The sequence below is a fragment of the Indicator indicator genome, chromosome 28 (genome assembly GCF_027791375.1).
Source record: "Indicator indicator isolate 239-I01 chromosome 28, UM_Iind_1.1, whole genome shotgun sequence".
Taxonomy (NCBI): Eukaryota; Metazoa; Chordata; class Aves; order Piciformes; family Indicatoridae; genus Indicator; species Indicator indicator.
In genome coordinates, this window is record NC_072037.1 from 6,549,823 (window position 1) to 6,575,833 (window position 26,011).

A 26,011-nucleotide genomic window follows, 5' to 3' on the forward strand; every position below is an offset into this window, starting at 1 on the left:
AAGAAACAGTGATGGGATGTCTTCCTTGGAAGAAACCTGCCTGTGCTGCCAGTGGACACAAGGAATGAGGGGTGCTAGCTCTTGCCAATGTGAAGTGGCTCACCTTGGAGTCTTGCTGAGCGTAACCAGCTTGCTTTCTTTGCTAATCTTACCCTAATCTGCCTTTTCGGACTCATACAGAGCCCTAGCTGGATGTGTAATAAAGCGGGAACTTAACATTACTTCAGTTCCTCAAACAATAGATTTATTTAAAAAAAAAAAAAGACAGTTATTTTTTTATTGGAAAAAAAAGCTCTCTAAAGTGTGAGAACTCTCTCTCCAGATCTATAGCCTTTAACTGACTCCTGACATGGACAGTCTTGTGATCCCACGGTATTGCAGCTGCCTAGGTGCTGTTAACCGTAAACTGCAGCACACAGCAGTGAATGCTGTGCCGTCTCCTGCTGAAAGCATTTACTGGAAACGTGGTACCAGATGTGGTAGAACCTTCTTTCTACACCAAGAGTTACAGATACTGCTTTTGCAGTGTGACATCCAGCCTGTGCAGACCAGTACAAAGCCTACACATGGTTTAAATCCCCTGAGGATGTCAATGGGATTAAAATAGTGCATTCACCTTGTGGTCTGTCTGTGTGCGGTCATGGAATGTCATTATAAACTTGTCAGATGTGATGAAAATTTGATGTCTTGGTTATCAGATAGCGTTCTGGAAATGTATTGGAAGTAAGGTATCACCTGTCTCAGCAATGCTGATACATGAGAGCCTGGATGAGTTTCACTCAGGTGGGTGTAAGAGCGGAAACTCCATCTCCCTATCCTCTGCGCAGTCTGTCACCCTCCATAGTTCATCAAGTGGATGCAGACTGCAGCGCTTCTGCCATACAGTAATTCCTAACATGTAGGAGTTTGTCAGCCACTGATTTAATTGAGTGAATTTTGGAGCATTCTTTGCTTCTACTGGTTGGTGATGGTGTTTGTCCTGCACTTGTTAGGAGCTGGAAGTGAGTGCAGCCCTTCATTGTTAGTCTGTGAACTGCCTTTGAGGGACCTTTGCAGAAATGGATCTGAGGCTCACCTCACTTCTTTCTTAACCAGTGTACAACTGCAGCTGCTTTTCTCTGAGGTGTTCAGGCAGTGGGCTTGGTCCTTGGTGAGAAAGCTTCATTTCACAGGGTGGTGAATATGATTCCGACAGACTTGCAGTAACTTCTTAAAATTTTAAATTGAAAGCTCCACTTGCACACGTATGGAGGCAAACCTAAAAAAGAGAAAAAAAAGGGAGCATAACCTTTTTCTTACCATATCTTGCAGTGTGTCATGTTTAACAGGCTTGTTGCTTGCCAGATAGTGCTTTTTAAAAGGAACTTTTTCAGAGCTGGTGTTTGCTTGCTGTTAAGTCTCTTATTTAGGGCTGAGATGTGGTGAGTGACAACTGATGAGGGAGTGAATTTGCACAATCAAATTAAGCCTTTACACAGCCTTTTATGGGGGCATGCTGCTGGGAGACCTCTGGTTAGAGCATCAGGTAAAGAGGCTACTGCTGCCTGTCTCCAGCCTTTACTTATCTCTCGTCTGTAAAGCTGACAGGGGGAGGACAAACATGGTGAGAAGATTTCAGCTCCTGGAAGAGTCCCAACCCTTGAGCACTGACAACTGAGTCAGGGCAGCATCAGCCGCGTCTCCCCGCCTTGTCCAGCATCTCAGCACATGAGTAACACTCGCCTGACTCTTCCTCTTGGACTTTGCGGAATCAAATCAACTGTTCAACTGAAATTTATTTTTAAAGTGAAAACTCTGTCATACATGTTGGTTTACCTCATTTGTGTAATGATCTTTCCCTTACATATGAATTTTAATAAAAACTAAGTTTTTGGTAAAGAGGCCGTTTCACTTCATTGATAAATTCCTGGGCAGAAGTGAGTTCGTGACAGGTTTGCAACACAATCCTGTGAAAGGGGCAAAGCAAGCCATGAGCAGCTATGTGTCACAGAAGCTTTTTCTCCTGTTTGTGAATGTTGTGGCCTTGTGTTTACATAATGACAGGCTGGTTCAAATAATAACTTTTACAGCCTTACCTTGGAGCACTAGTTATTTTCTTGGGTATGGCCAATTCCTGAAGTGTACCAATCTCCCAACTGCTCAGAAGATGCCACAGTAGCCTGAAATGATGCATGAAGTGTCAGCCTTTGGCTTGAAAAATTGCAGTGTGCATTTTTTCAGTGACTAAGCACTCAGGCTGTGTTGCTGTATAATAGGAGTAAATATGTTACCCTTGGAACCACCTGTTTTTCTTGTCTTTTCAGGGTAAATATAGAGCTTAGTCAAGGCTGCAGCATTCAGCTGCAAGTTCTGCACGCACGATTTTGTCTCATGAAAAAGATGTAGCAACATTTTAAACACAGGCTGAGCACTGGGATGAAGGGCTTGGTTGTTGCTCATGACGAAGTCATCAAGCTTAGGGAGGAAGATGGAAAAAAATGTCCCTTAAAGTCCAGATTAGGAGGAAGAGGTAAACAAGGCATTTAGAGGGTGAACATATACAAGGGCTATTCAACTGAACAGGGAACATGCCGAAGCAGAACTAAAGTTGAGAAGTAACATCTATGGATGTTAATCTGTGCTCCTCTAGTGTTCTCTTTGCTACTTAGAGATTAGTATTTTACATCCAGAGTGAGAAAGAGCTTTGCAGAGATGTTCTGCCACAGGGTACCTGGGAGATGGGGGTGACAGGTGGCATCCTTTGTACCAGTGGAGGAGAAGACGTTTGGTGAGCCAGAAGATAAACTTTGCAGCAATTAGCAGCAGCAGGGGAGCTGCCTGCAGCATCACTGCTTGCAGCATCACTAGCTGCTTCAGCAGCAAAACCGTGCTTTGAATGTGTGCATCTCTGGCACGGCTTTCCAGGAGGTGGCACTGCACAACGGGGCAAGGCACAGGCGTCCCGAGCTGCAGCACTGCAGAGCCAGAAATGGTCCTTGTGGTCCAGACCTTTTGTGGTCCTGCTTGCTCCTCTCACTGATTAATCTTTTCAGCACTGAAAACAGGGAGAGGAAGAAAATCAGCAGGCAGAGCCCAGCGGTGAGGAACACTGGCACCCCTAGAAACACAAATCAACCCCTAGGAAGACAAACCAGGTCCCTCTGCTTCCCACAAACACGGGCAGAGGACACTGAGGTGTCGGGAGCTCACATCTCTCTTTGGGCTGAGTTCACTGCAGAACCCAATGGGCAAGGACAAGATAGAAATCCATGTGATTTGTTTAAATTATAAGCATAAGGACAGGGTTCTGGATTTATTTAGACCCCCCAAGTGCAGTGTGCTGCCATAGCCACATTGCAGCTCTAGGAGCAGGTCTGTGCCAAGGGACAGAATGATTTCACTGCACACTCACCCAAACTACCCTTAACTCCTCCTGCATGTTTTTAAAGTTTGTCAAGCCTGTTTTGGCAAAGCACTCTTCTAGGGCTTTTGAGGTTATTTTCCTGTTGCCATCTGAGAGGTCACTGCCAGCACAATCAGCACAAGCGTGGTCTGCTAAGTATGGAAATTGAAGCATTTAAAATTCTTTGTGTTTCTTGAAAGCATCTGACAAGAAGTGTCACACCAAAGGTCTCAGCTTCCTGGTGGGAACAAAGCCCACATCACCTGCAAACTGGGCTCAACCAGCCCTTGAGTCCCAGCCCCACAAGGTGATTAACTCAAGGCAGAAGCCCAGCTCCAGCAGGGACAGTTTCTGTTACCTCTGCTGCCTGGGATCCCAAACTAGAGGCTCTGTCAAGTGGGAACCACAGACCTACAGCTTTCTGCTGCATTCAGGGTAGCAGTATCATTTGTGGGGCTGCAGGGAGAAGTACAGAGCCAGGGGGAAAACCTGGGGCCAGCCAACCTCTTGTCCAGCAGAGTGCTGAAGGTGATTCCTGGGAAGAGATACAGACCCGGGATAACACTTCATAAACCCAACGGGCCTCCAGGCAAAGTGAATTTCAGTCTGCAGGTTTTGAAAGCAGCAAACCAGCTCCAGTTCCATGATAGGCTTCCAGGGAAACAGTGGAGAGTCCCAACATACATTCCCAGGATATACTGGAACAGACATGGAAACCAGTAAACAAAAAAAGCCAGGCAGCTGGATTTTCAGGTCTGGCCACATGTTTTGGGGAAAGGAATCCACCAACTCCAGATTCCTGCACTCCCTTTTCTCTGTGGATAACAGGATCTCCCATTCTGTGAGGCCATAAACCCACTGGGCTGGTGTGTCTTGTGCACATCCAAGAGGAACCCCAGCGTGGCACAGAAAGTGAAACAGTTCTGGCCTTTATGATGATGAGTTTGATTAAATATGGAACTAGTGAAAAGTATAATCAGATCAAAACAGAGCTTGCAGGCTGTTATTAAATTAGCTTGAGAAGCCACAAGCTTAGAGTAGCTCCACACCTCAGGACAATCCTGTGTAATGGGGAGAAGACCCCACTCCACTCACCCAGTTTCCAGCAGCCTGCATGCTACAGATGGGGCTCATACCACTGTGGTGTCCTGCACCCCCTGCCCCATTTCAGGAGCTCACTGGCTTGGATCTACCTTCCAGCTCTGGAAAAGGCACCGACAGCTCGCATGCAGTTCCTCAGAGCAGGTGCTTTGCAGGTGCTTGGCCACCAGCAGTGTGAAGAACACCTTTATAGCATAAAGCTGTGATCATCTTTTCCTTTTGGATGATAAGGCTGAAAGCTCATTAAGGCTTACAGCCTGAGGGGAGGGGGTAACACAGCAGAGGCATTGCTGTGTTTACATTTTTGCAGCAACTGTGTAATTTAGTTTTCAAACTTTAGTCCTTTGGCTGCTAGGACAAATGGATCAGCGTGCTGATGTTTTCCAGAGGAAGATGCTGCTAATGTAGTTTAACAGGGCCTGACAATTTGCTCATGTATCTGGAATTCCCCTAGGATAACAGATAGGATGTGATGGCCCACCAAATGCATTACAGAACCTGTCTCGCTTCACCTCACTGAGTTTTGTCCCTTCTGAATTTGTCTTTTCTTGTTTCTTCCCTGCTGCTTTATCTTGGTCCTCAAAGCAGGGAGGGAGGAGGCAAGAAAAGCCATCTCTTTTCCTACTCACTTGCAGTCTCCAGGAGAGCAGAGTGTAGAGATCCCAGCCCTGGCCAGCAAGATACACCTTCGGCTATAGCAGAGGTGAGGCCCAGACTTAACTGCAGAGCCCAAGCTGATAAATTCTCCCAGACTGATAAGACCATGCCCTGAGCCAGCAAAAGTTGAGGAAGTGGTGGTGGCACTGGGGAGCGGCATCAGGAAAGGCCTAGGTCAGGGAGACCATGGGGCAGGGACATGGCTGAGGTCCACAGAGCAGAGGTGAGGTTGGTACAGCAGGGGTTAGAGAGGAGGCATTAACAACTTTTGAGGCTGGGGTAAGCAGAATTAATGTATGTCAGAGAAATCCATTCCTCATTACTGAATGGACTGGATCTAGATCAGAAAATAATACAAGCCAGTGGGATGGTGGATGGACAGAGGTACCCTATGCCCACAACCCCTCTGTGGTTCCTCCATGGGGCTAACTCACCCCTCCAAGGTCAGCAGAGGCACATGTTTGGACTATCCCCTTAAAATATATGAATACGTTCAGGAACAATTATGCAGTATAAACACAGAAAAAAAACAACAGGGTGAATTTTGAACTAATGCAGATTTAATTTCTAGGTTATGAGACTGTGTTTGTTAGGAAAATATACATACTCCTGAGAATCCAGCTATGGTTGCTATACTACACACTGCTCAGCAGCTCACTGGGCATTTTTCCAAATCCATTTATTTTTAACATCAGTTACATTATTCAATTAATTATAAAAACACTGAGGTTTTCAAGAGATGTTTCTGATAAAACTGCCGAGTAAATATGCGTGAGAAGAGCAAGGATTAAGATCTCTGTAAACTCTAGCATTCGAGGTTGTTGCTATAAACAAGAGAAGTCCTCCCAGGAGGTTTTTTTATCAGAGTGAATCATACCAGATAACACATGGCCTCCTCCCACACCACAAAGAGAGGGATCGTTTGTCATTTACCTAGTGTTGGAAGCAAAAGATCGCCATGTCTTTTCAAGCAGGGAACAAGTGTGAGGGACTGGGCTGGATCCTGCAGATGCTTCCAGTATTTGAGCATCTCAGCTTGGCAAATATTAAATATTTGGCAGACTGAGCTCTTTCCCCATAAATGAGAAACAGAAAGCAAGAACCCCCCACCCCATCACTAGCAACATCTCAAGGCCTTGAAAGCACCAGATATCAACTAATGGAATAATTCGAGCCCTACCTTTAAAAGCAGCCTCCATAAACCCTGCTCTATGGGAAGACTAGTATCTTCTGTGCTGGTTTCACTGTTCCAGTATGAAATGTTTTCCTAGCCCAAGTTCTGTGTATTTGCTTAACCTGGTAAGCAAGAATCACAAGAATGCATTTGGCTTAATCCAGTTGTTAACTTTTATCCAAGTATGTTGCCATATACTTTTCCTAGGTTGGGGGCGGGGGGAGTTGTTGTTTTGGGGTTTTTTTAAAGCTCGCATTCGTGGTGGAACTATTTGATAGCGCTGATATTGTCTGCATAGATGGCAAAGATTAAAGGCAAGGAGTCTGAGCATTTAAGGCAAGGAGTCTGAGCATTAAAGGCAAGGAGTCTGGGCATCAAAGCCTGGCAGAGAGCAAGGACTCCCAGGCTTTCAGCCAGGCTTTGCCAGACATGCAAATCAGCCTTGGGAAAATTTCCTCCCATATGAGCCTCAACTTCTCTGCCACAGAGAATCTTAGACACATCCATGACTTTAAAAACTAGGCAAATCACATTGATGATTGCAAAGTCCTTCAGGACAAGGAGAGACATTTTGTCCTGCTTGCCCTTGAACGATGGAATCCTGCCTAACCAGGGATCCCAGCCACAGCAGAGGACACAGCAGCAGCACATAATAACAGGGCGCCATTTTCTGAAGAGATGCATTTAACTGGCTGCCACATCTGACACACACAGGGTGAGACTCCATCTCCTGGCCCAGCCTCGCAACACCTGCAGGTGTGTGTGGTAACAGGGCCTTCCTCCTGCTCCAGGACAACAAGTCCAAGTGCCAGTGGTCACCTTGACCCACGGGCCACTCTGTGGTACCCAGAGGCACAGAGCAAGGCCACGTTGCTGCATTGGAGGCAGCACTGCCTGAAGAGCAGTATGTGATGGACCACTGGGAAGAGACGTCACTGGGAGCTGCTTGGACAGGGAAGGCACAGGGACAGGACGAAGGGTTCTACTGTCAACGGTCAGGGCCAAGGAGAGCCCAAGTTTGACAGAGATGCCTCTGCCATCATCTTGAGGCAGGGACTCTTCGACTGAAGGCTACAAGGGCTAACGCCTGTCATCCCCTCAGCCAGCCCGGCATACTCCGTGCTGCTCGGCATGCCGAGGGGCTGTGGCATATCCCGGGGCGCGGGAAGTCCGAGGGACATCCCCTGCAGCCACTGACCCTACAGCCACACTGAGCAGAACTACCACCGCTCTCCCCACTGACCCGCCACCGAACCCGCCGTAGAGACCCCGCTTCCCGCCCACCGTCTCAGCCGGGAGGCGGACCTTGCCCAAACGGACAGTATCCGCCTCCAATCTCTGCGCTTTCTTCCCCGCTCCCCTGCTGCAACAGCCAATGAAAGTCGTGCTAGGGTCGGGCCTTCGCCTTGCTGCTTGCCCAATCGGGCAGCGGCGCTCTGGCGCTCCCCTTACCCCTCCCCAGGGAGGAAGATTACGTAGTGTGGGCTTGGTATTCCCGAAGGGCTGTGGTGGCGTTGCTTTGCCTTGTGGCTGCTACGTTGTTGGCGTAGCGGCCGTAGTTGGCGTAGAGCTAGCCGCGGCGGCTGTGGCGGGGAGCAGCGGTGGCTTTGGCGGCCGTGCGAGGCGAGGGTAGACGGTGCGAGGAAGGCCGGGCAGGGACCTGGCCGGAACCGGGCCGCAGGTCAGTAGAGAGGTCGGGAAACGAGGCTGAGACCTCTCGTGACTGGGGGGCCGGGAAGGGGAGCTGAGACCTGGCTGCAGCTCGATGTGCGATTCGTGGGGCCAGAGCTGGGCTCCGGGCCGGTCACGGCCCAGTACATGGTTCCTGGGGCTGTGAGAGGACTGAGACCCGGCTACAGTTCACTGTGTGGTTCGCAGGGCCGGGAGGCAGGCTGAGACCTGGCCACCGTTCAGTGCATGGCTCAGAAAACGAGCTGAGTCCTGAGCACAGCTTAGTGCATGGCTCAGGGATGCCAGGGGATGAGCTGCGATCTCCCTGCAGCCTTGTGCGTGGTTGAGGAGGCTCAGAGATGGGCTGAGACCTGTCCGCATCTTGGTGCACGGTCCGCGATGCTTTTGCGGAGGTGCCCGGGCCATGGCACAGCGGACAAAGCCGGCTGGGTTCTCCCGCTGCCGCCCGGGCGGGAGAGGGTCTTTAACCGCGCACCCCTGAACAGCAGCAACTTTGCCTGCGTTGGTTCGCAGTCATTAGTTCTGAGTATCGGCGAGAATTGTTTACTGCTTGGTGTTGATAACCTCGTCCCTTGTAGATGCGAATCAGCTCTTGCCTTTCTGCCTTTGGTTTTGTGTAAATGTGTAATGAAACGACCGCCTCCAGCCCCAAAACTGCAGGGCACGGCTTGGTGTGAACGTGGTGCTGGGGAAGGCAGCGTACTCTATGGGCCTGGTTTTTGGATCAGCCAGATGACCTGATTCGGTTGTTAGGCTGTGTAATCTGGAGCAGACTGCTTGCTTTTCCTCTGTGCTGTTTTCTCCGTTTATAAGAGACAGGTGCTAATGCTTAGGGCTAGTAGGAAATACAGAAAGGAAACAGACTTCGGCGTTTAGACTGCATGTTAGACTGAGCTTGCTCTGTAAACTGCATCTGAAAATGATGGGTGAAAATCGACAAGATTTTTATTAGCTGCTTTGCAAAACAGAAATTATGAGGGGGGTGATAACAGTGAAGCTTGCTCCAGGCAAAAAAAAAGGGGGAAGAGGATGTTTGGGCCAGGCTAATTGGGGCCATACCTCTTAAGACTGGTATGAGTCTGGACTGAATATTACCCATCCAAACAGGTTTTAGAGGAGGAGGAGGAGGAGGAGCCCAAGACTGGCTGGGACTAATTTACTCATTTCCTTCCCAAAGGCTGACCTGAAGACCTGTATCAAGGAGTTGCACAAGAGGAGGAGATAGAAACTGAAAGCTTTATGAATGTGCTGCCCACAGGCTTAAGCCTTCTTCAGAGACTCAAAATGACTTCCCACAAGAGATGCTTTCTGGAAGGGTTGTGCTGAAGTCGGAGCACTGCAGCCTCTAACTGGGACAGCTCCGGCTGGTCTGGAGCTGAGACTAACTTCTCTCCCTCGCGTTTCCCTTGGAGATGTTGCAGAGATTTAATCTGATCTCCTCACCTGAAGCCTGCCGTGGCAATGATCCCACAGCCAGATCCGACCACCAAAGAGAAGAGAGTTGTGTGTTTGAAGCTGGGCCGTTGCTGTAACTGAACTGGAATTTAATCCCTGCTTGTGCTCCTGGGACGAGTGCTGTTCCTCTGCTTGCGTGTGTATGTGTTTTGAGCTGCTCCTCCCTGATCTTGTTTGGAATTCCTGGCCTTTCCACACTGAATTTGCCCATGGCTTTCCTGATGAAGAAGAAGAAATTCAAGTTTCAGACAAGTTTCACTCTTGAAGAGCTGACTGCTGTCCCCTTTGTGAATGGGGTTCTGTTCTGCAAAATTAGGCTGCTAGATGGAGGAGACTTTGCAAGCTTATCTACTAGGTAAGAAGCTGCTTGCAGACTTGCTTTCTGGCTATGCTTCTTTCCCTGCTTATTCTTCACTTGAGCAGTTTAGCATATGGCCACCACTTGCCTGCCCTTTGATGGGATTTTAATAGTCCTGTTGTAGGGCCCCACATGCCACATCATTTTCTGGAGCAGGGGAAGAACAGAGCTGGAGAGCTCTGAGCCTGGGTGGTGTTGGCTGATGAGAGCTGGTCTGAACTTTTCAGAGACGTGAGGAGGGAGCGGGAGGTCTCTTCCCTGGAGGGGACTGGGGTTTGTGGATGAAATCCTCTTGTGTTTTGTGGGGATTTTTTTTTCCCTGCCTTGCCCAAGTTCTCACATTATTTCTGACCTTATGCTGTATTCCTTTCATGCTGACTTGAAGCTGAACTCAGTAGAAAACTTTATCCAGGCAAAGCAACCTTTCCTAACTTTTCTTGAGAATGACTGCTCTTGGTAAGAGTGGAAGTAGCTTGCTTAGCATTGCCAATTGCTTTGCCAGGGAAAACTGCTGCCTGGAGTAAAAGTTATCAGTGTTAAAGGCACAATTTATCTCCTTGAACTGATCCTGTTGCATCTCCACGTTTATAGCTGCAGTGTTTTCTTTTTCTGTTGTTCATTCTACTGCACATGTGATAAAGTTGTTCATCCATCATGTATTGGCATTTCTCTGATTCCTTCAGGCAGGTCTGTCCCCATTCCTGTTACTAATTGCTAATAAAAAGTTGCTATGTTTCCAGCTATGCACATAGATTATCACCAGCACTATGCAAAGCAAATTCCGTAACAGCCCGGACTTGCTTTCTGCCTCAAGATGTGAAGGAAGCCTTCACTGGCGTTCAGGACTTGTTTTTTTGCTTTCCTGAGTGACTGATCAGTTTTAAAGATACAGGATTAGTTTGTGCTAGTTGTTAACCGCTTTAACCCAGAGCTAAAGCCTGCTTTGGTCTGGTTTTCCTCTTTGTGGTGCTGCACATCGAGCTTTTTCATTTCAGGAGAGCAGATTTTATTGGGCAAGTGTAAAACATTTCTGTCTTGCAAATAGAAGTGGTAGAGCATTGCTCAAAGCTTGGTTTTTCTTCCAGAGGCATGGTGCAACCTCTTCTGAAGTCTATAGAAGCTGTGGGCGTGGAACACCTCAAAATCGTCTTTGAATTAATTTTTCTTTTGAAGAAATCTATCAAAAGAGCTTTTCCTTACAGTGTTCTCCCCTGAGGCTAGATCCTTGGGTTTGGTGGAAGCAGCTTATCTAAGGAATTCAAATACTATGTGAACTTGGAGAGAAATTAACCCTTTTGCTTCCTGGAGCAGTAATAAAATGAATGGGAGTGGAGGGTGTCTCAGAAAAAGCCTGTGCTGCGAAATATCCATCTCCCTCTCTCTCTCCTTGTCATCCCTGAAAGCAGCTTCAAGGAGCCTGGCTGGGGTTTGCTGCTGCCAGCCCAACGTTGGGGTTGTGCTGGTTTGTTTGCTGAGCTGGCAGGGGTTCAGCAGTGTGCTCAGTGCGGTGTGCTGCAGATGTGTTCCAGCAATGCAATCATCTGTAATTTAAACCAAACACACACATTGCTTTCAACCAGCTTGATTGCTCCTAAACGAGCAAAGGGGAAGTTGGCTTTTGGGTTTGCTGCCTTTCCCCTAACCTGTCTGTGCTCTAACTGAAAGCACATGGAGACCTGTTCCTGCTTGAAAAATTACGAGTCTCAGTGGTTTTGAGTCATTTGACCTTTCCCAAATATTTTCCCCTGTTGCAGTTAGAGGGACGAATTGCCAAGAGCGGTGAGGAGAAGAATTACTGAGTGGACAGGATCTCAAGATCATGCTCTGTGTTCCTCTAGCCATTTCCATGATTCTCTTTGGATCTGGGAAAAGATTAGAGGGAAGCAGATGCTGTGTCCATGTTGTAAGTCTGCATGTTATTTAGGATCTGTGATTGTTCTCTGAAATCCACCACTTCCAAGGACGCTCGTGTTTGAAGTTGCAATGTCCATCAGGTCATCTTGTGTGAGCTGCTTGCCGTAAAAAAGTCTGGTGTTTGCTCTGCAATCGATCAGGGCTGCTTCTGCAGCAGTAGGAATTATGCAGCTATGATCGAGCACACCAGTAGCTCTTTCTGCCTATGAGTTTTCAGAGAACTGATATGAACCAGAACTGGTATCAACAAGGTGTCCCATGTCATTTGGAGTCTGTAAACAGGGGGAAAAGTAAGCAGAGGAACCCTTCATAAGACACACTAAATCAGTTGTTTTTTTTTTTCTCAAGTGTCTGGTGATTTGGAAAGAAGTGTTATCTGAGAACACAGGAATCCCCAGAGACAGGTTTTTCTTTCACGTTATTTACAGTAGACTTAGTTGACAGCTTGTGCAGGTCTATAGCGAGCTGTGGGGATGTGATCTATCCCATGAGTTGATAGGTGGAACCACATTAGCTTGACCTGTGAGCACAGCAGAGAGGGAGGCTGTATTGTTGGCTCCTGTCAGCCTGTCCTGGTCCCAAGTCCACTTCCAAATGGGTTGAAGGTACCAGATGCAGCCTGATGCCATGGGTCCAGTGGGGCACAGCCCAGGCTGGCACTTGCCAGGCTGTGAGCTGCTCACACCTTCTCTACTCAGGCTGGAGGGGAACCTGTCTGAAGACTTAACACTCTTAAGAATCTGAGGCACTCTGGAAAGGTTCAGAACCTGTCAGCATATCCAGCTTTGGGGATCTGCCCCTCTTGGGTTTTTTGGTTTGGTTTTTCCTTGCAGACAGGTACCATTTTTTCCACATTTACTGCGCTCAGGCCTTGCTTTAAAACATGGATTTATTTTACTGACTAAAGTCGCAGCTGTAAATATCCCTTTGCTGGTCCTTTACCCTCCCTTTGTAAAGTCTCCTTACGCTCTGGTGGGGCTTCTGAGGATAAGACTCACCCGTTTCAGCTTACAGTGCTCTGTCTGAAAAGCAGCTATTGTCTGTGAGCTTATCACCCTGCCATTGGATTACAGAAGTTGGTCTTCTGAAAATGCCTCTGAGCCAGGTGTAAGTCAGGCAGGTGCTCTCTTTCCCCACGGAGAAGTCCTGATGTATTCCTTGAATAGCATTAATCCAGATACCGAAATAGCACAACCACCAGTGAATTCGGTTGCCTCTCAAGTAGCTTTAAAAATAGCAGGCAGAGAGCAGCAGGGATGTATTCATGGCAACCGTTTTTGCGAAGCAGATGGGCTGCTGCATTTTGTACCAGTTTGAAGCTTTTTTGGGGCTGTGTGTCTTTGTTCCTAGAGAGATGATACGTTAAGCTCGTGGAGAGGTTTCAGATCTGTTGATTGTTGCAGGCAGGAGCCTTGATGTCCAAATGAGTGCCTAAAGCTACAGACTGCTGTACCGCATACATGTCCATCTTTGGGTATCATGGAAGAGATTAAATTGATTAAATTGCACCCCTCACCCCCCTCCTTGCAGTGTCAGTTAATGTTGAGTGACAGTCAGATGCTCTTTACCTCGCTGCTGATTGATTTCTGGCTGGGTGCTAGCAGTGAGCATTGCCGGTGCATGATGGTGAAGGAAGTGAAAAGCCAGGTGTTATCCACAGACTCCTGACACTTCATCCTACATTGTTGGATGTTAGCTTGCCAAGTTGTTCTGTTACCATGCCAAGCTTCACTCAGGTATTTCTGGATGTGAAGGAAGGGATTGTTCTCTGAAAGCCCCTGGCTGGCTCTATGGAAAAGGCTGTTTTGCATGAGTTGAGCAGCAGCTTTGAGGGCATTTCTCACCTTACTCATTATCTTCCGAAGACACCTCAGACTGTATTTCCTTTGGGACTGTGCTTTTTCAAGCACATGCAGTATTAGAGCTTGGTTTTCTGATTCTGGGCCTCCTGTGCCAGTTTGAAGCAAAGAACACAGTTCCTCTGTTGCAGCCCAGCAGGTCTTTGCATGCAGGCTTGATCTGGGAAGAGCTGACCCTGTTAGGGTGGTCCTGCCTCAGAGTATTTTGGTGCCATATGCCTGGACCGAGAATGTTCTCAGCCTTGCAATTTATAACTGAGTAAGTGTGAAAGGCCACTTCCTGCAGAGCATGCTTTGTTCAGTTTGGGTTTGGTGTAAAGCTGTATCCAGAAAGCCAAAGGAAATGCTGATATTTGGGAGGCACTTCATCCTGATAGTTCCCCGTGGACTGAGGTCAGCTTTTGTTTAAGCATGGCTTTGTCATCCTTGTGGAGGTCCAGACCTGAAGCTACTTGCTTGCCTCTTAGTGGTGTACACAACTTTTTCATTTCTGTAGGACATAAAGGAGGGATAAGTGTTGCCCTGCTAATACTTGGCTAGTGTTCTGGATTCAGAAGCTTTGTGAAGGGAGGGGCAAGTCATCCCACCTCTGAAATGCAGCTCTATCTCCCTAGTGAGAGCTAGAAACCAACTAATTTGCTGTCTTTGTGTAAATAGTCCCTGTGCCTGATGTTACAGGATCCTTCGGGTAACTACATTCAACAGTGAGGCACTTTCAGAGTGGAAAATCGCTAACTGTTTGATTAATCAGAGATTCAGACCAATTGAAATCTAAATCTTCAGCACTGTCTGCCTTGAAACAAAGGTTAGGTAACAAAATAGCTTCTCCTAGAGTCAGTGTCCCCAAGAGGGAAGAACACCAGCTATAGTGGAAGTAGAAGCTTGCTGACTGAGTTCTTGACTTGTGTGGGATCACCAGGGTTTAGTAGAGAAAGGAACTTGCTTGGTTGTGGCTCTGAACGGTTCTCCTAGTTCCATATTTTAGGACAAAGCATGCTCAGCTCTACCCTCTGCTAGAGCTCGTGGCGTGATGATGTATTTTAAGAGTGCTTTTGTTGCAAGCATGCCTGAAGATGTAACCCTTCTCTATGTATACATACGTTCCTAATACATGGATCAAGAGAGAGAGTTTTAATGCTCCAGAGCAGCTTTACATGCCAACATGACTGTTTCCTGGCTGCAGCCTCAGGAGTGGGCTGAGGGTGTTAGTGGAGGAGGCATTTGATTGCAGCCTCAAGAAATGATTTGCAGTAAAACATAACCTAGTTCAAGATAATATTAAGGCACAGTACCTGCACTGATTGTGTTCTTAAATATAGAGAATCTAGGCAGTGAAGATGAGAAGGGGTTTCCTTCCAGCAGTGTAGCTAAATGTAGGTGAAAGTTGTGAGGATGAGGTTTAACCTCTGATGAGGGGGATGGAAAAAGTACAAAAGTGATAGAGCACTGCAAGGTCCCTGGAACAACCAGTCTTAAGCTGTGCATTTGCAGAGTATTTCTGTCACCTTTTCTGGGCTCTGGCTGGTACACCTGCAGGGTCCTCACCACAGAGGCTTTAGGGTGGGTTGATTTGCTTCATGCCAGACTTGCCTCTTCCTGTCACTGGTAACCACGCTGGAGCCTGTCACAAGACAAGCAGAACTGTTAAAACTTTCCTGCCACAGGGGCTGTATCCTGTTGAGTAAAGAACAGTCTCTGTTCATGCTGTGCCTCCTGTTCTGCCTGCTCTTGCTCAGGCAGGGGCTGCTTTGTTGCTCAGAGCTGTAATCTAAAGCGCTGTAAGCGATACGCTGTGTGTACAGCATCAGTAAATATGTTTGGATACAGCCAGCTTTCAAACTTCCCCAATAGCCACTGATTCTGAACTGGCTTTCCTTTGACAGCTAACTCTTAGCCAGCAGCCTTATCTGTGTGGTTTCAGCAGCCCTTGGCTTAAAAAACTGCTCATTGGAAATTAATATTCTGTTTAGAGACTGAGACCCTTCAGCCTGCTTGGTTTGCAGGTTGGCAATGCCATCAGCTCTGACAAAGGGCAAGGGGAGGTAGGAAAGGGTGCTCCCACCCTTTAAGACACGTATTTATTTCTGAAATACAGAGGAAAATCTAAATGGTTTCCAGTCTGTTTATTCTTTGTGCTCTTGAGCTGCCATCAGTGTTGACTCTAGCTTTGTAGCTGTATTTCTGAGGAATTCTTGCATGCCTTTGGAAGCCTGTGGTCTCACTGCACAGCAGTTGGCATTTTAATAGGCCATAAGTTGCCAATGGCAAGTTGTTCTGGTACCAGTTTCTAGATAAATGAGGTAGGTACAGATTTATTTCATATTATTATTTTATTGCAGGAAGCTACATCTGGTAGTGTTTCAGGAAAGAACCCGGTGTCTCCCTCGGATCAGAAACCTCCCTCACTTCAGGGCAAGTCAGTAAGCTCACAAGCCTGGTGGAGCAGGCTGGTGAGCTCATCGCACGGCACCCACCCGCACTGAGCTCCGCAAGGCCTCATCCGTGCGAGGACAGGCGGATGTGGCTCTGTGTGCAGCCCCCCTCTTTCAAACAGGATATGTTCTGCATCCTCTGTAGGCTGCTGGCTCTGCACTGGGCTTGCAGCATGCACTGAAATGGGTCAGGAATTATTTTGTAGCTGTGGCTTATTATATAATAAACCAGAAGCCTTTAGGAGTGCCCTGAACCAACATTTGGATCTGCCTGTTTCTTCCGTAACGGCCTGTGCCCTCATGTCAGTAATCCTTGCTGTGAAGGTGTTATTTCAGGTGGCTGGATGTGTTGCCCCACCCCAGTACCAGCTGCTTACCCTGCAGGATGAGAGGCTTGTTTTTTGCCTTGCAGTTTATTCATAGTATGCCTTTGTGCACATGCTGGGAGACACGATACACACCACCATCGTAATACTGACTTGGCATCATGAGCTCTCTTGGTACCATACAGTGGGACTCAGCATCTCATTTTAGTGCCTGGATTTGAAGGCACTTCCCACTAGACAAACAGTTGTGCCTGTGTTCACTAGATGAACAGCCTCCTTGTTTGGTGTATTTTTAATCTGATGAGCAAGAAAAGGAATTGTTCTGCGGGGTTCAAAATTGCTGATCTTCATGGATGTCATTTCCGCGTGCTTCTCGCGGGTCTCCCATGTAGCTCAGTTGACAAGGCTGAGGAAAAGATTGAGGAAATGGGATGGGGTTCTGGGCATGAGGAAGATGATGAAGAGGGAGCACATGAAGAGTATAGGATCAGGAGGAGGCAAGTGTAGAAGAGACAGGATGTTCTAGATAAGCAATGGCAGTACAGTCTCTGTAATGGTCGCTTTCCCTATGGAGGGAAAGTAATTGAGCTGGCAAGAGGGCAGGATTGTGCCTTTCCTTTGGCTGAATTTGTCATAGCCCATTGGTGAGAGGAGGCCTTGAAGGAGGTCCCGTATTTTAGTAGGAGATGTGACTGAAGCTAAAATTAGTTTTACTGCTGTATGCTGTATTCTAAATAAGAAATGAGCCTTGTCTGTTCAGCCTGAAAGCACTGAGGATGCTTACATGGGAGGAAGGGAAAAAGTACATGGATTTACTGTCTTGGAAGGGCTAGAAAGCTGCAGCACTAATTAGCAATGCAGCTGGGAGACCTACAGAGACTGTCACCCCTGCGTGTAGTTGGTAACTAGCCCAAAATGTGCTCTGAAATAAACAACTAAATCTGGAAAACTTTCTTTAGGGGTTGCAGCTTCCTAGAGCTGTGTTTCTGCTTCAGAGAGGCAAGTCCCTTCCTTTGCCATTCAGTGTACCAAATGTGGAAAACAAAATTAAGGTCTTGTTTAGTGCCTCTCAGAAATTACCAAGCATTGTGCTCCAGTCTGGCTTTGCAGTGGAGAAACAGATCAAGGAACCTGTAATAGGAAACCATGTGAAAGGCCCTCAGGATCTCAATTTGGGGTAGTCAAATACTTTCATTTTGCTTCCAGAATAAAATTTTGTATGAAATGACTGTGGTGAGATGTTTCACTAATGGATATTGGGTTAATGATCAACAGACTCCCTCAGCCAGCTGCCACATGAAACTGGTCAGCACATGCCTACCTGTACTCCTGCCTGCTGCTGGAGTTTCTATTCCTCCTGAAACGAAGTTGTGAGCATGAGGAGTACAAAATGGGGAGAACAGAGTGAACCCTGCTGAAGGTTCATGATTGTCTTGTTCTCTGTCCCATCACTTTTGTTTCCAGTCCTTAAGGGACAGTGCTGCTAATCAGAATGAAAATGGCCAGGAAAGGGGGAAGGAAAGGCTTGTCTGGAAAAGCTGCAGGCTTAGAAATTATTTTAATCCCTGGCCCTGCATCAGGTTCTTTCAGGCTTTATCTATGCTTGAAAGAGCAAAGGTGAAGCTGTGTGGGGTATGGTGGTTTGCAGTGGATTTTTGTTCACAGGTGTATAGGCTGAGGAGAGGGTTGCCAGTTTGGCAACATTTTCGTTGTGCTTTTTCTGTTTCTGCTGCTAGTTCCTGTGCTTCCCATCCTTGCCTGGGATGTGCCTGCATGTCACAGAACATGAGGGAGGAATCTAAGATATTTATAATTCAGCAATTATTCCAGATCTCTTAGTGCTCCATAGCCCTGGAACAGAGCAGTAGCATTCACACTTTGACATCGACTTGCTGTACCAGGTCAGCCCCAGCTAGTGCAAGTGTCCTGTTTCTAGGCTAAGCAATCAGGACTCTTCAGGGGTAGTCTGCTTGCCTGTTAGAGATTAATTATGCAGTAACCCTTCTGTAGGAAAGCTCTTTTCCTGGCTTCTGTCAGCAGCCTTCTATGGTTTATCTCGTACTTCCATCACACCAGGCAATTGCATCTGCATAAATGTTGAATTCCTTTTAAGTGCAGTGCCACTCATCTTGTGCCTTCAGTAGCCTGCAGTGCTCCTTGCCGCAAGGGAAACTTTGTCTTGTGGAGGAGTGTATTTCCTACAACTGTGTCTTATATTTGCTGCCTTTCTGCTTCGTTGAATCCCCTTTTTCTGCTGCACAGGGAGTAGCTGTTTGGCCACTGTTCTCTTTAAGGCCTGTTTCTGACGCAGTTTGTAGTGATGGCTTTTCCTGCTTTCCGTGCAAGCATGTCTCTTCTTTCAAAACAAATCTGCATGTGGTCTTCCCTCGTACACATCTCCCATGTCCATCGCTCTCAGTAGGGGAGAATCAAGGGAATGTGTCTGAATACAGTTGGTAGCGACGGCCACAGGGGAGGTAAAAACTCTGTGATCCTCAGAAACCTGCTTCTGGCAGCAGAGCAGTGGGAGCCTCTGCTCATATCTCCCAGGGGCTTAACTATCACTGACTGCTCTCACAAAATGCTAAGCCATGTTCTGCTTTTAACCAAGATGTAATTTATGAAGTTACCTTTCTCAGATTAGGACAAGTTGCATCATGAGAAATATTTCTTACACAAATGCTTTTGTCTGGAGCTATGGCTCCAGAGGAGCAATAGCAGCCCTGACTGCTCTGCCCCTTTCTCCTCCCATTTTGCTGGCTCTGACACTTCAACATGCCACTGCCACTGACAGACTCCAGCGTTGGGGCTGCAGGAAGGGAGAATTGGGACAGTTGGGATCTAAAAATCCCAGTCCGTCACCACCAGTGTGGTGACCAGTCGGGGATTTATTCAGCAGCCACTTCTAATTTGCAAACCTCCTCTGCTGATTGCCCTCTTTGCTGATAAGCCCCAGCAGTGATAAATAGTGACAGAGTGGACTGAGGTTCAGAGAGAACGTGTTTGTACCTTGTCCTTCAAACCAGTGACCTGGTTTGTCCTGCTGAACAGTGCTTTTATAAAGGAACCATCATAAAGCATGAAGTGTTCATCATGGAATGAAAAAGTTGCTCTTAACATGTAAAGGGCTTTCTCCTGCACTATTGTATTGGTTTGACTAAATGTATACCATGTAGAAGTGACTCATGGGGGAACACGTCTGGACACGGCAGGGTGTTTACCTCTTGGGTAACTAAGCCTACTTTTAGCACCAGGGTTGACTTCAGGCAGCTTATTTACTGAAGGGCTCTTCAGTGTACTTGAGCCAAATTGCAGGGATGTTACATCACATGATACTAATGAAAGTATTCCAGAAATGAACTTGGCCTCTTGTGCAGGTTAATTTCCTCTACAAAGACTTGGTTGGTACAGCTATATTGTTAAACTCCTCCTGGTTGAAGCAGGGTTGATAGTGGCAAAACCATGTCACTTAACTGACAGCAGTATGTCTTAATGGGCCATAAATCTGCCTGGGAGGCAAAAAGCTTTGTCTCTGTGGAAAAGTGCACATCTCTTGGGTTAAGGATGCTGCTCCTAGTCTTGTGTTGATTCCCTTCAGGATTTCCATTTTCCAGATTTACTGTCCCACCAAAGCCTTGGAGTACTGAGCGGACTCGTGTCTCGATTTTTCTCATCTTGGGGGGGCTGCATGGTTTTTTTGTTTGTTTGTTTTGTTTCAAAAAGTAGCTTTTTTTTTTTTTTTTTTCTCTGTAAGAGCATCTTGTTTACAAACTCAGCTTTCTTGGACTTGCAGTCACGTCTTGTACCCTATGTGGGTAGGGATATCATCAGAATTCTTCTTGCTGCAGTTTATCACTGTCTCTCTTTACCGGGAGTTTATACTTAGTCAGCAAAAGGCAAATGTGGAATCCCTCAGAATGACAGCTAACACTTAGGGGATGAAGAAAGTTTATAAATACATCAGCAATGGATAATCACTGACTCTTCATCTTGCATCTATGGTCTGCCAGAAGGGGCAAGGCTTAGCCTGTATCATGATGGGGTAGAGACTCTGAAATATAGTGGGTTGATCTACCTTATTCTTGTAAGCATCTGCACAGAACAAATCTTAAGAGTTTTTCTACAGCATTTAGAACTTTCTGAAGTATTAGTTCCTCTGTCTCTTACAGCCACAGGGGAAATTTGAATTGTGATTTGTCCAAAGGGTGAACAAGCCCTGGGAGAGTCAGGATTTTTATTTATTCTTTTTCCCCACCTCTTTAACTGTTTAACTTTTGTGTATTCTACTGTGCTATTGACTTGGCATTTTGCCTGAACGTCCACTCCCTCTGTGTCCTTCATTCTACATGGAGGTTTCTCAGCTTGGGTTTGCTTGTCCTCTGTAACTCCAGCTGACTTGGCTGGAGGTGTAGGTAAGAGTTCACAAGCCCTTCTTACTGAAGTTGTCCTCATGCCTGTTTTACACATAGAGAATGTTGGATCAAGTGGTCATAGCTGTGGAAAATCAGGTCTGAAAGGTGTTCATGCCCAGAGTTAGACAAGCTCTTCAGTGTTCTGGGTGTGAACCGCATGATAGCCCAGTCTTCTGCAGCATGGAGCAGCCATGGGAGCAGTAGGAGCAATGCTTCTGCAACCATGGGAGCCAAAGGAACAACACAGCTGAGATTAGCAGGAGAATGCAGCACCAACGTACACTGGCCTGAGTGTAGTAGCTGGTGGCAGAGCTGGGCAAACTCAAGCACAGTGCAGAGTTGTTCTTGTTTCTCTGTAACTGGAATCCTTGTGAATTTGCTTGAGAGGGAAGCACTGATGGTGGGCTTGGCAGCCTGGCACATGGTTTGTTCTTAGCTAATCCAGCTCCAGCGTAGTCTATCAGAACAATAGAAGTAGGAGTTGGTGTGGTGACTCAGTGTATGATCAGAGTTCAAAAAAAGCAAATGCGTCTTTCAGTGTTCAGTACGCACATCATTACAGCCTTGTGTTTCTGGGACTGAGTCATCTATCCAGTTAGTCCTTTCTTTACACTTAAGAGTTTGGTGGTTCTTTGCTTATGATGTTTTTGCTCCTGGAACGCGCCCCTGGCCTGTGACCAAGCAGAGCTTCGTGCTCTGTAGATGTGGCAAGAAGTCCTTGGATGTGTGCTGCTTTGGCTTGGTCTGTCTTCAGCACAGTGTGTAACAGTAGATGTATTGCACAGCATTTACTGTTACAGTCCCTTCTTGTCCTTGTTTTCCTGATGTCTGCCTTTTCTTCTCTGCTTCAAGATGACAAAATGTAAATTAGAAATTCCTAAGGGCAGACTGGTTCTGCTGGGCATGTCCTGGCTCTACAGTGCCATGTACATGTCCTTTGCTGCTCAGCGTTTGAGTCTGTTAGAATTATTTCCCCTTGCCTTTTGCCTGCTCCACCCTTGCTTACCCTTCCAAAACTCATCTGACTTGTTCTATAGCTTAAGTTTTAAAGGTCCATTATTCTGTAACTTTCTTTCTCCATTTGGCACTTTTTTCTTTATGCAGATTACGCCATAGCACTCTCCAGCTGCATGCTGTATTTTAGTAACTTCCATTGTTTTGTGTGGTATTTTTAACATACTTCATGTTGGGAGATGCATAAAGCTTTTCAGATTTGGACACAAGGAATGTGTTTCTTTCTGAAATAAAGCCCAATTCTAGGTTTTAGAAGCCCCTGGACGTACTGGAGGGTGTGGCTGCCCAGTGCAGTGATCTGGAGTACATGAGATGGGCTGTGCTGGAAAGCTCTTGCCTGTGGGACATTCTGGGTGAGGTGCTGGATTTCATGTCTGTCACTTAGACACATGTCTGGGTGCGTGTGACTGGAGTCCAGACATAACTGAATTACTGCCTTTCAAAGAAGCTGTTCATACACAACAAGGAATGCTGATGCTGGAGGGTTTTCTACTGGTGACTGACTGCTACCCCCATTCTCCACCAGGTATTATCTCTCCCTGGCTTGTGCTGGTGCACCTTTATCAAGATTGATGCTGCCTTGGAGGGAACTGTAATATGGAGTTCAAAAGCTGCGCTTCTGCGGAAATAGGCTTCTGCTGGAAATGAGGTTAAAGCTTGCCTGCTAGATACCAGCTTATTCCTAAGGAGGATTTCAAAACCATTGTTTGTGTTCTGATTTCATTTCATGCTGCTTCATTGTTGTTGCTCCAGTTCTTTTCCTCACTTGCCTTTCACATACTTGGTGCTGTCATCATTGTCCCCTGTCCCCCAGTGAAATGGTCTTGACTGTTCCTTACCTTGGTTTCTCAAGTGTGGCTAAATTTTCTTCCATTAGCTTTTTTTCTTTCCTGTCTAGTTACTGTTAATCCTTTTTCCTGTATTGTTCTCCTCTCCAGTCAAACAGGGATTATGCAGGCTGTGCTGTTAACTGTGTAAATGGAACCTGGTTCCCTGAGCTGACTTTCCCCTGCTCTTCCTTCCCCATTAGCTCTTCTCCCACCCCCAAGTGCCAGCGAACAGCAGGAGTAGATGGATATCCATCTCCTGGAGTGAGGCAGAACTGAGCAAGCATGATGAAGCCCTCCAGAAGTATTGGAGCTTGCTATGTGCCCCCTGAAAAATGCTGAGTTGTGTGGATGCTTCATTCTGAAAGCACTGATGCTCAAATGTGGCATTTAGAGGGCCCAGAGGGCTCTCCCCTCTGGTGTGAATGGAGAACAAATTCAGCAGGTGTAAGCTGGTGCCAAGAGGGAGCTGTGGCTAGGTGCCCTTCTCCACTAAGGGCCTTTGGAATGGGTTTGCTGGGGGAATTCAGAAATGAATTTTGCATGTAGGTGGTAGATGTGATGACCCTGCTACTGAGCCCTTGTTTGAAACACTTGCAGTGAAACATCCAAATAAGACTTGTTTCAAATGACAAAGGCTTCCTTAGTTCTCTGGGTAACACACTCTGCATCATCTATCTCTGAGCCATTTTTCCATCATAACTGCTAATGTCTACTACACAACAACCAGCACTTGTCAGCTGGAGAATACAGAGTTGTTTGCAGTGGGAGAGACGTCCAGCTCTTTGGTTGGCAGTTGTTCTGCTCAGTGATGTAAGCCCAGCCAAAACAGAGTAACTTTATTGTTGAGATCTTCTTGTAGCCCTTTCTGTTCTGGTCAGGGAAGGCAAAACTCCTCCATGTAAACAACTTGCTGTAGAGTTGTACACCTCCAGGTTAAACTGCCGTGGATTTCCGTGCATCCTGCATCCAGATGGTTCTTTATGATCCTGTATGGTGTTCCCTGAGGAATATGGTGTGTCACCTCTCATCCGTAGGATATGTTTCCACTGAGCTTCCAAGCACCTACTGCTGCCTTGTTTTTGTCTCTTTCTACCTGTGCTGGGCCTGCATGAGCTTGACAAGACAGGAAAAGATGGCAGCTCTGCGCTTTGCTGGTGTGATAGGTTCTCCAGCTGCTGCTTGCTGTGATGTCTGCTGATGGTGCATCTTCTTTGCTGTTGATTTCTCTCCTGATCTTTGCCAGGCATCAGGATGGCAAAGCCTTGGAGCTGCTGCTTTAATAATAGGCATGCTGCAGTGAAGTGCCCTGTCCTATGCCCATTATTTGGGGATGTCTACGGGTTCCGGATCCCATATCTAAACCAGCTAATGGCTAAATGCAGGCTTGCTTTCTATGTGTTCACCCACCTTTGCATTTTTCTCTGCTTTCTAGGTAGTGTTTAGGCTGTGTTTGCAGCAGGACCTGCTGTGTCTGTAGGATGGTATAAATTCTGGCATGCTGCTAGCACAGTGGTGTGAATGCCAGTTACTGACCCAGAATCTTAGAAAGTCAGTTTCAAAACAGGTTTTTCAGGGACGTTTTCCCTTGCTCTTACCAAAGGTCTCTCCTACAACTTGGCATTTGATAACCTGGTTAAAATAGTAACCAGTCTTCTCTGGAGTATAACACAGGATCATTCCATCTTTGCCAAGCTGGGGGTGTGTCAGTGATCCTGCTCTAGTTCGTCCTTCAAAGTGCTGGGGACAAGATGAGGCTGTCTTAACAGTGGGTCTCTGCAGCTGAAAGCAGAGCTGTGTAAAGAAATGCTGTAGAACATGCCCTTCAGATACAATCTGCTGAAATAACTTGATTTTCCCTCAGCCCTCCCCACTCTGTGACTGAGAGGATTGTACCTGCATCGCTGAGGCTGTGTTACCTTCCTCCCCTGAAGACCCACTGCTGGCATGTGTCAGGCCCCCTTCGAGAGCTGTTTTTCAATGTCACATTGAATGAATCCAAGCTGGGACTCTGTTCCTTGGCCTCTTTAAAATGGTGTTGTCTTTCTTGTGCCTTATCCGATCAGGATGTCGCCTCAGTGATGTGTTCCTGCGTACAGTGATGAACCAGGCAGGAGGATGCAGAGCGCTGTCTGCTGTGAGCAGGCAGGAGGATTAGTTCTGCTTGAAGGATCTGACACAGATCCACATCTAAGAGGGGGGACAGTGAGCATGTGGATTGGGCCTCAGAAATAGGAAAGCCTGCCCTCCCCCTTTGTGTAGATGAGGAGGAGGAAATCTGAATAAGAAGCTCTTTGTATGCGCTTATCTATATGGTGTCTCATTTAGCCTGAGGTTTGCCCACATCTGCTCCCGTACATGAAACATCAGACTGAGACACATTGCTCTACTGAAATGTTTGGCATTAGAAAGCTATTTTTTGTTGTCGCTGCCCTCCTAGTAAGGCTGTGGCCTTTTGATGTTTCAGACTTTTGACTGTCTTGTGTGACTGCTGCCATAAAGTGAGAGTGGAACATCTGCCTTCCTAAGCGTTGCAGCGGGGCGGGTGTTTGAAGTGTGATACCCAGTTGGGCGCAACTCAGCTTGCAGTCTGTAAATAGAAGGTTTTAATCTCTGTTCTGGTGTTTCATTAGCTAGGTTTTCATGTGGGAGAGAGGCCCAAGATAGCATGGCTTGTATACGTGGCCTTTTTCTGCATATGTTTGTTTTAGCTAACTTGCATTCATGGTGAGCTTTGTGGCTTTCTCTAACAGCGCTGCTGTTCACAGCTGGCAAACATGGATTTTCTAAAATCTGTTTCATGTTTCTCCACCTGTTCCCAGAGCTGCAGTAAGGCTGTGCCTGAAACACAAACCCAAAGACACCTCGGTGGCTTCATTGAGCTCACTGCTGCTTCTGTAGTAGTAGGGAAAGCAGTGGGTCACTGCTGTGCATCATTCCCATTACTGGGATTCATGCCATCTATGGTGAAAGATCTTTTAATTGCTCTTTTTTCTGGTAAATCTTCTCTTGAGGAGTAGGATGGTGGCTGGGGGATGCAGTAAGCTGTCCCTCCTGGCCAGTCAAGGAGATGGAGCAGCCTCAGCAATGGAAGAGCCCAAAGAAGCTCTTTTTGCAACTCTGCTTTTCACAAAAGCTGCTGCAAGATTGCATTGGTTTATTCTGAGGAGGTATATTTAGGTCTGGAAGAGTAATTACACAGCTTTGAATAAGTCTCAAGTCAGAAGAGGGCAAAGCTTAGCTTGGCAGGGATTCAACCTTCTGGGAGTCTTCTTCCAAAATGGTACAGACAGATTTTTTAGAATAAAACTTCTGAGGACCCATTGAATTGGCACCTAGTACCAGGCATCGCTCTGGTCTATTTCTGGCACTCCAAATACAGAGTAAAACTTAAAATTAGGCACTTCT

At 46.8% G+C, this 26,011-nt stretch overlaps 1 protein-coding gene across 1 annotated transcript in view; it reads left to right on the top strand.

Moving 5' to 3' along the window:
* The first annotated feature begins 9,670 nt into the window (after positions 1-9,670).
* Positions 9,671-26,011, top strand: part of EEIG1 (estrogen-induced osteoclastogenesis regulator 1) — a 32,034-nt gene continuing 15,693 nt past the window's right edge. Inside the window, exon 1 of the mRNA XM_054393479.1 lies at positions 9,671-9,816. Within this exon, the coding sequence (XP_054249454.1) occupies positions 9,671-9,816 (146 nt within the window). The remainder of the gene's footprint in view (positions 9,817-26,011) is intronic.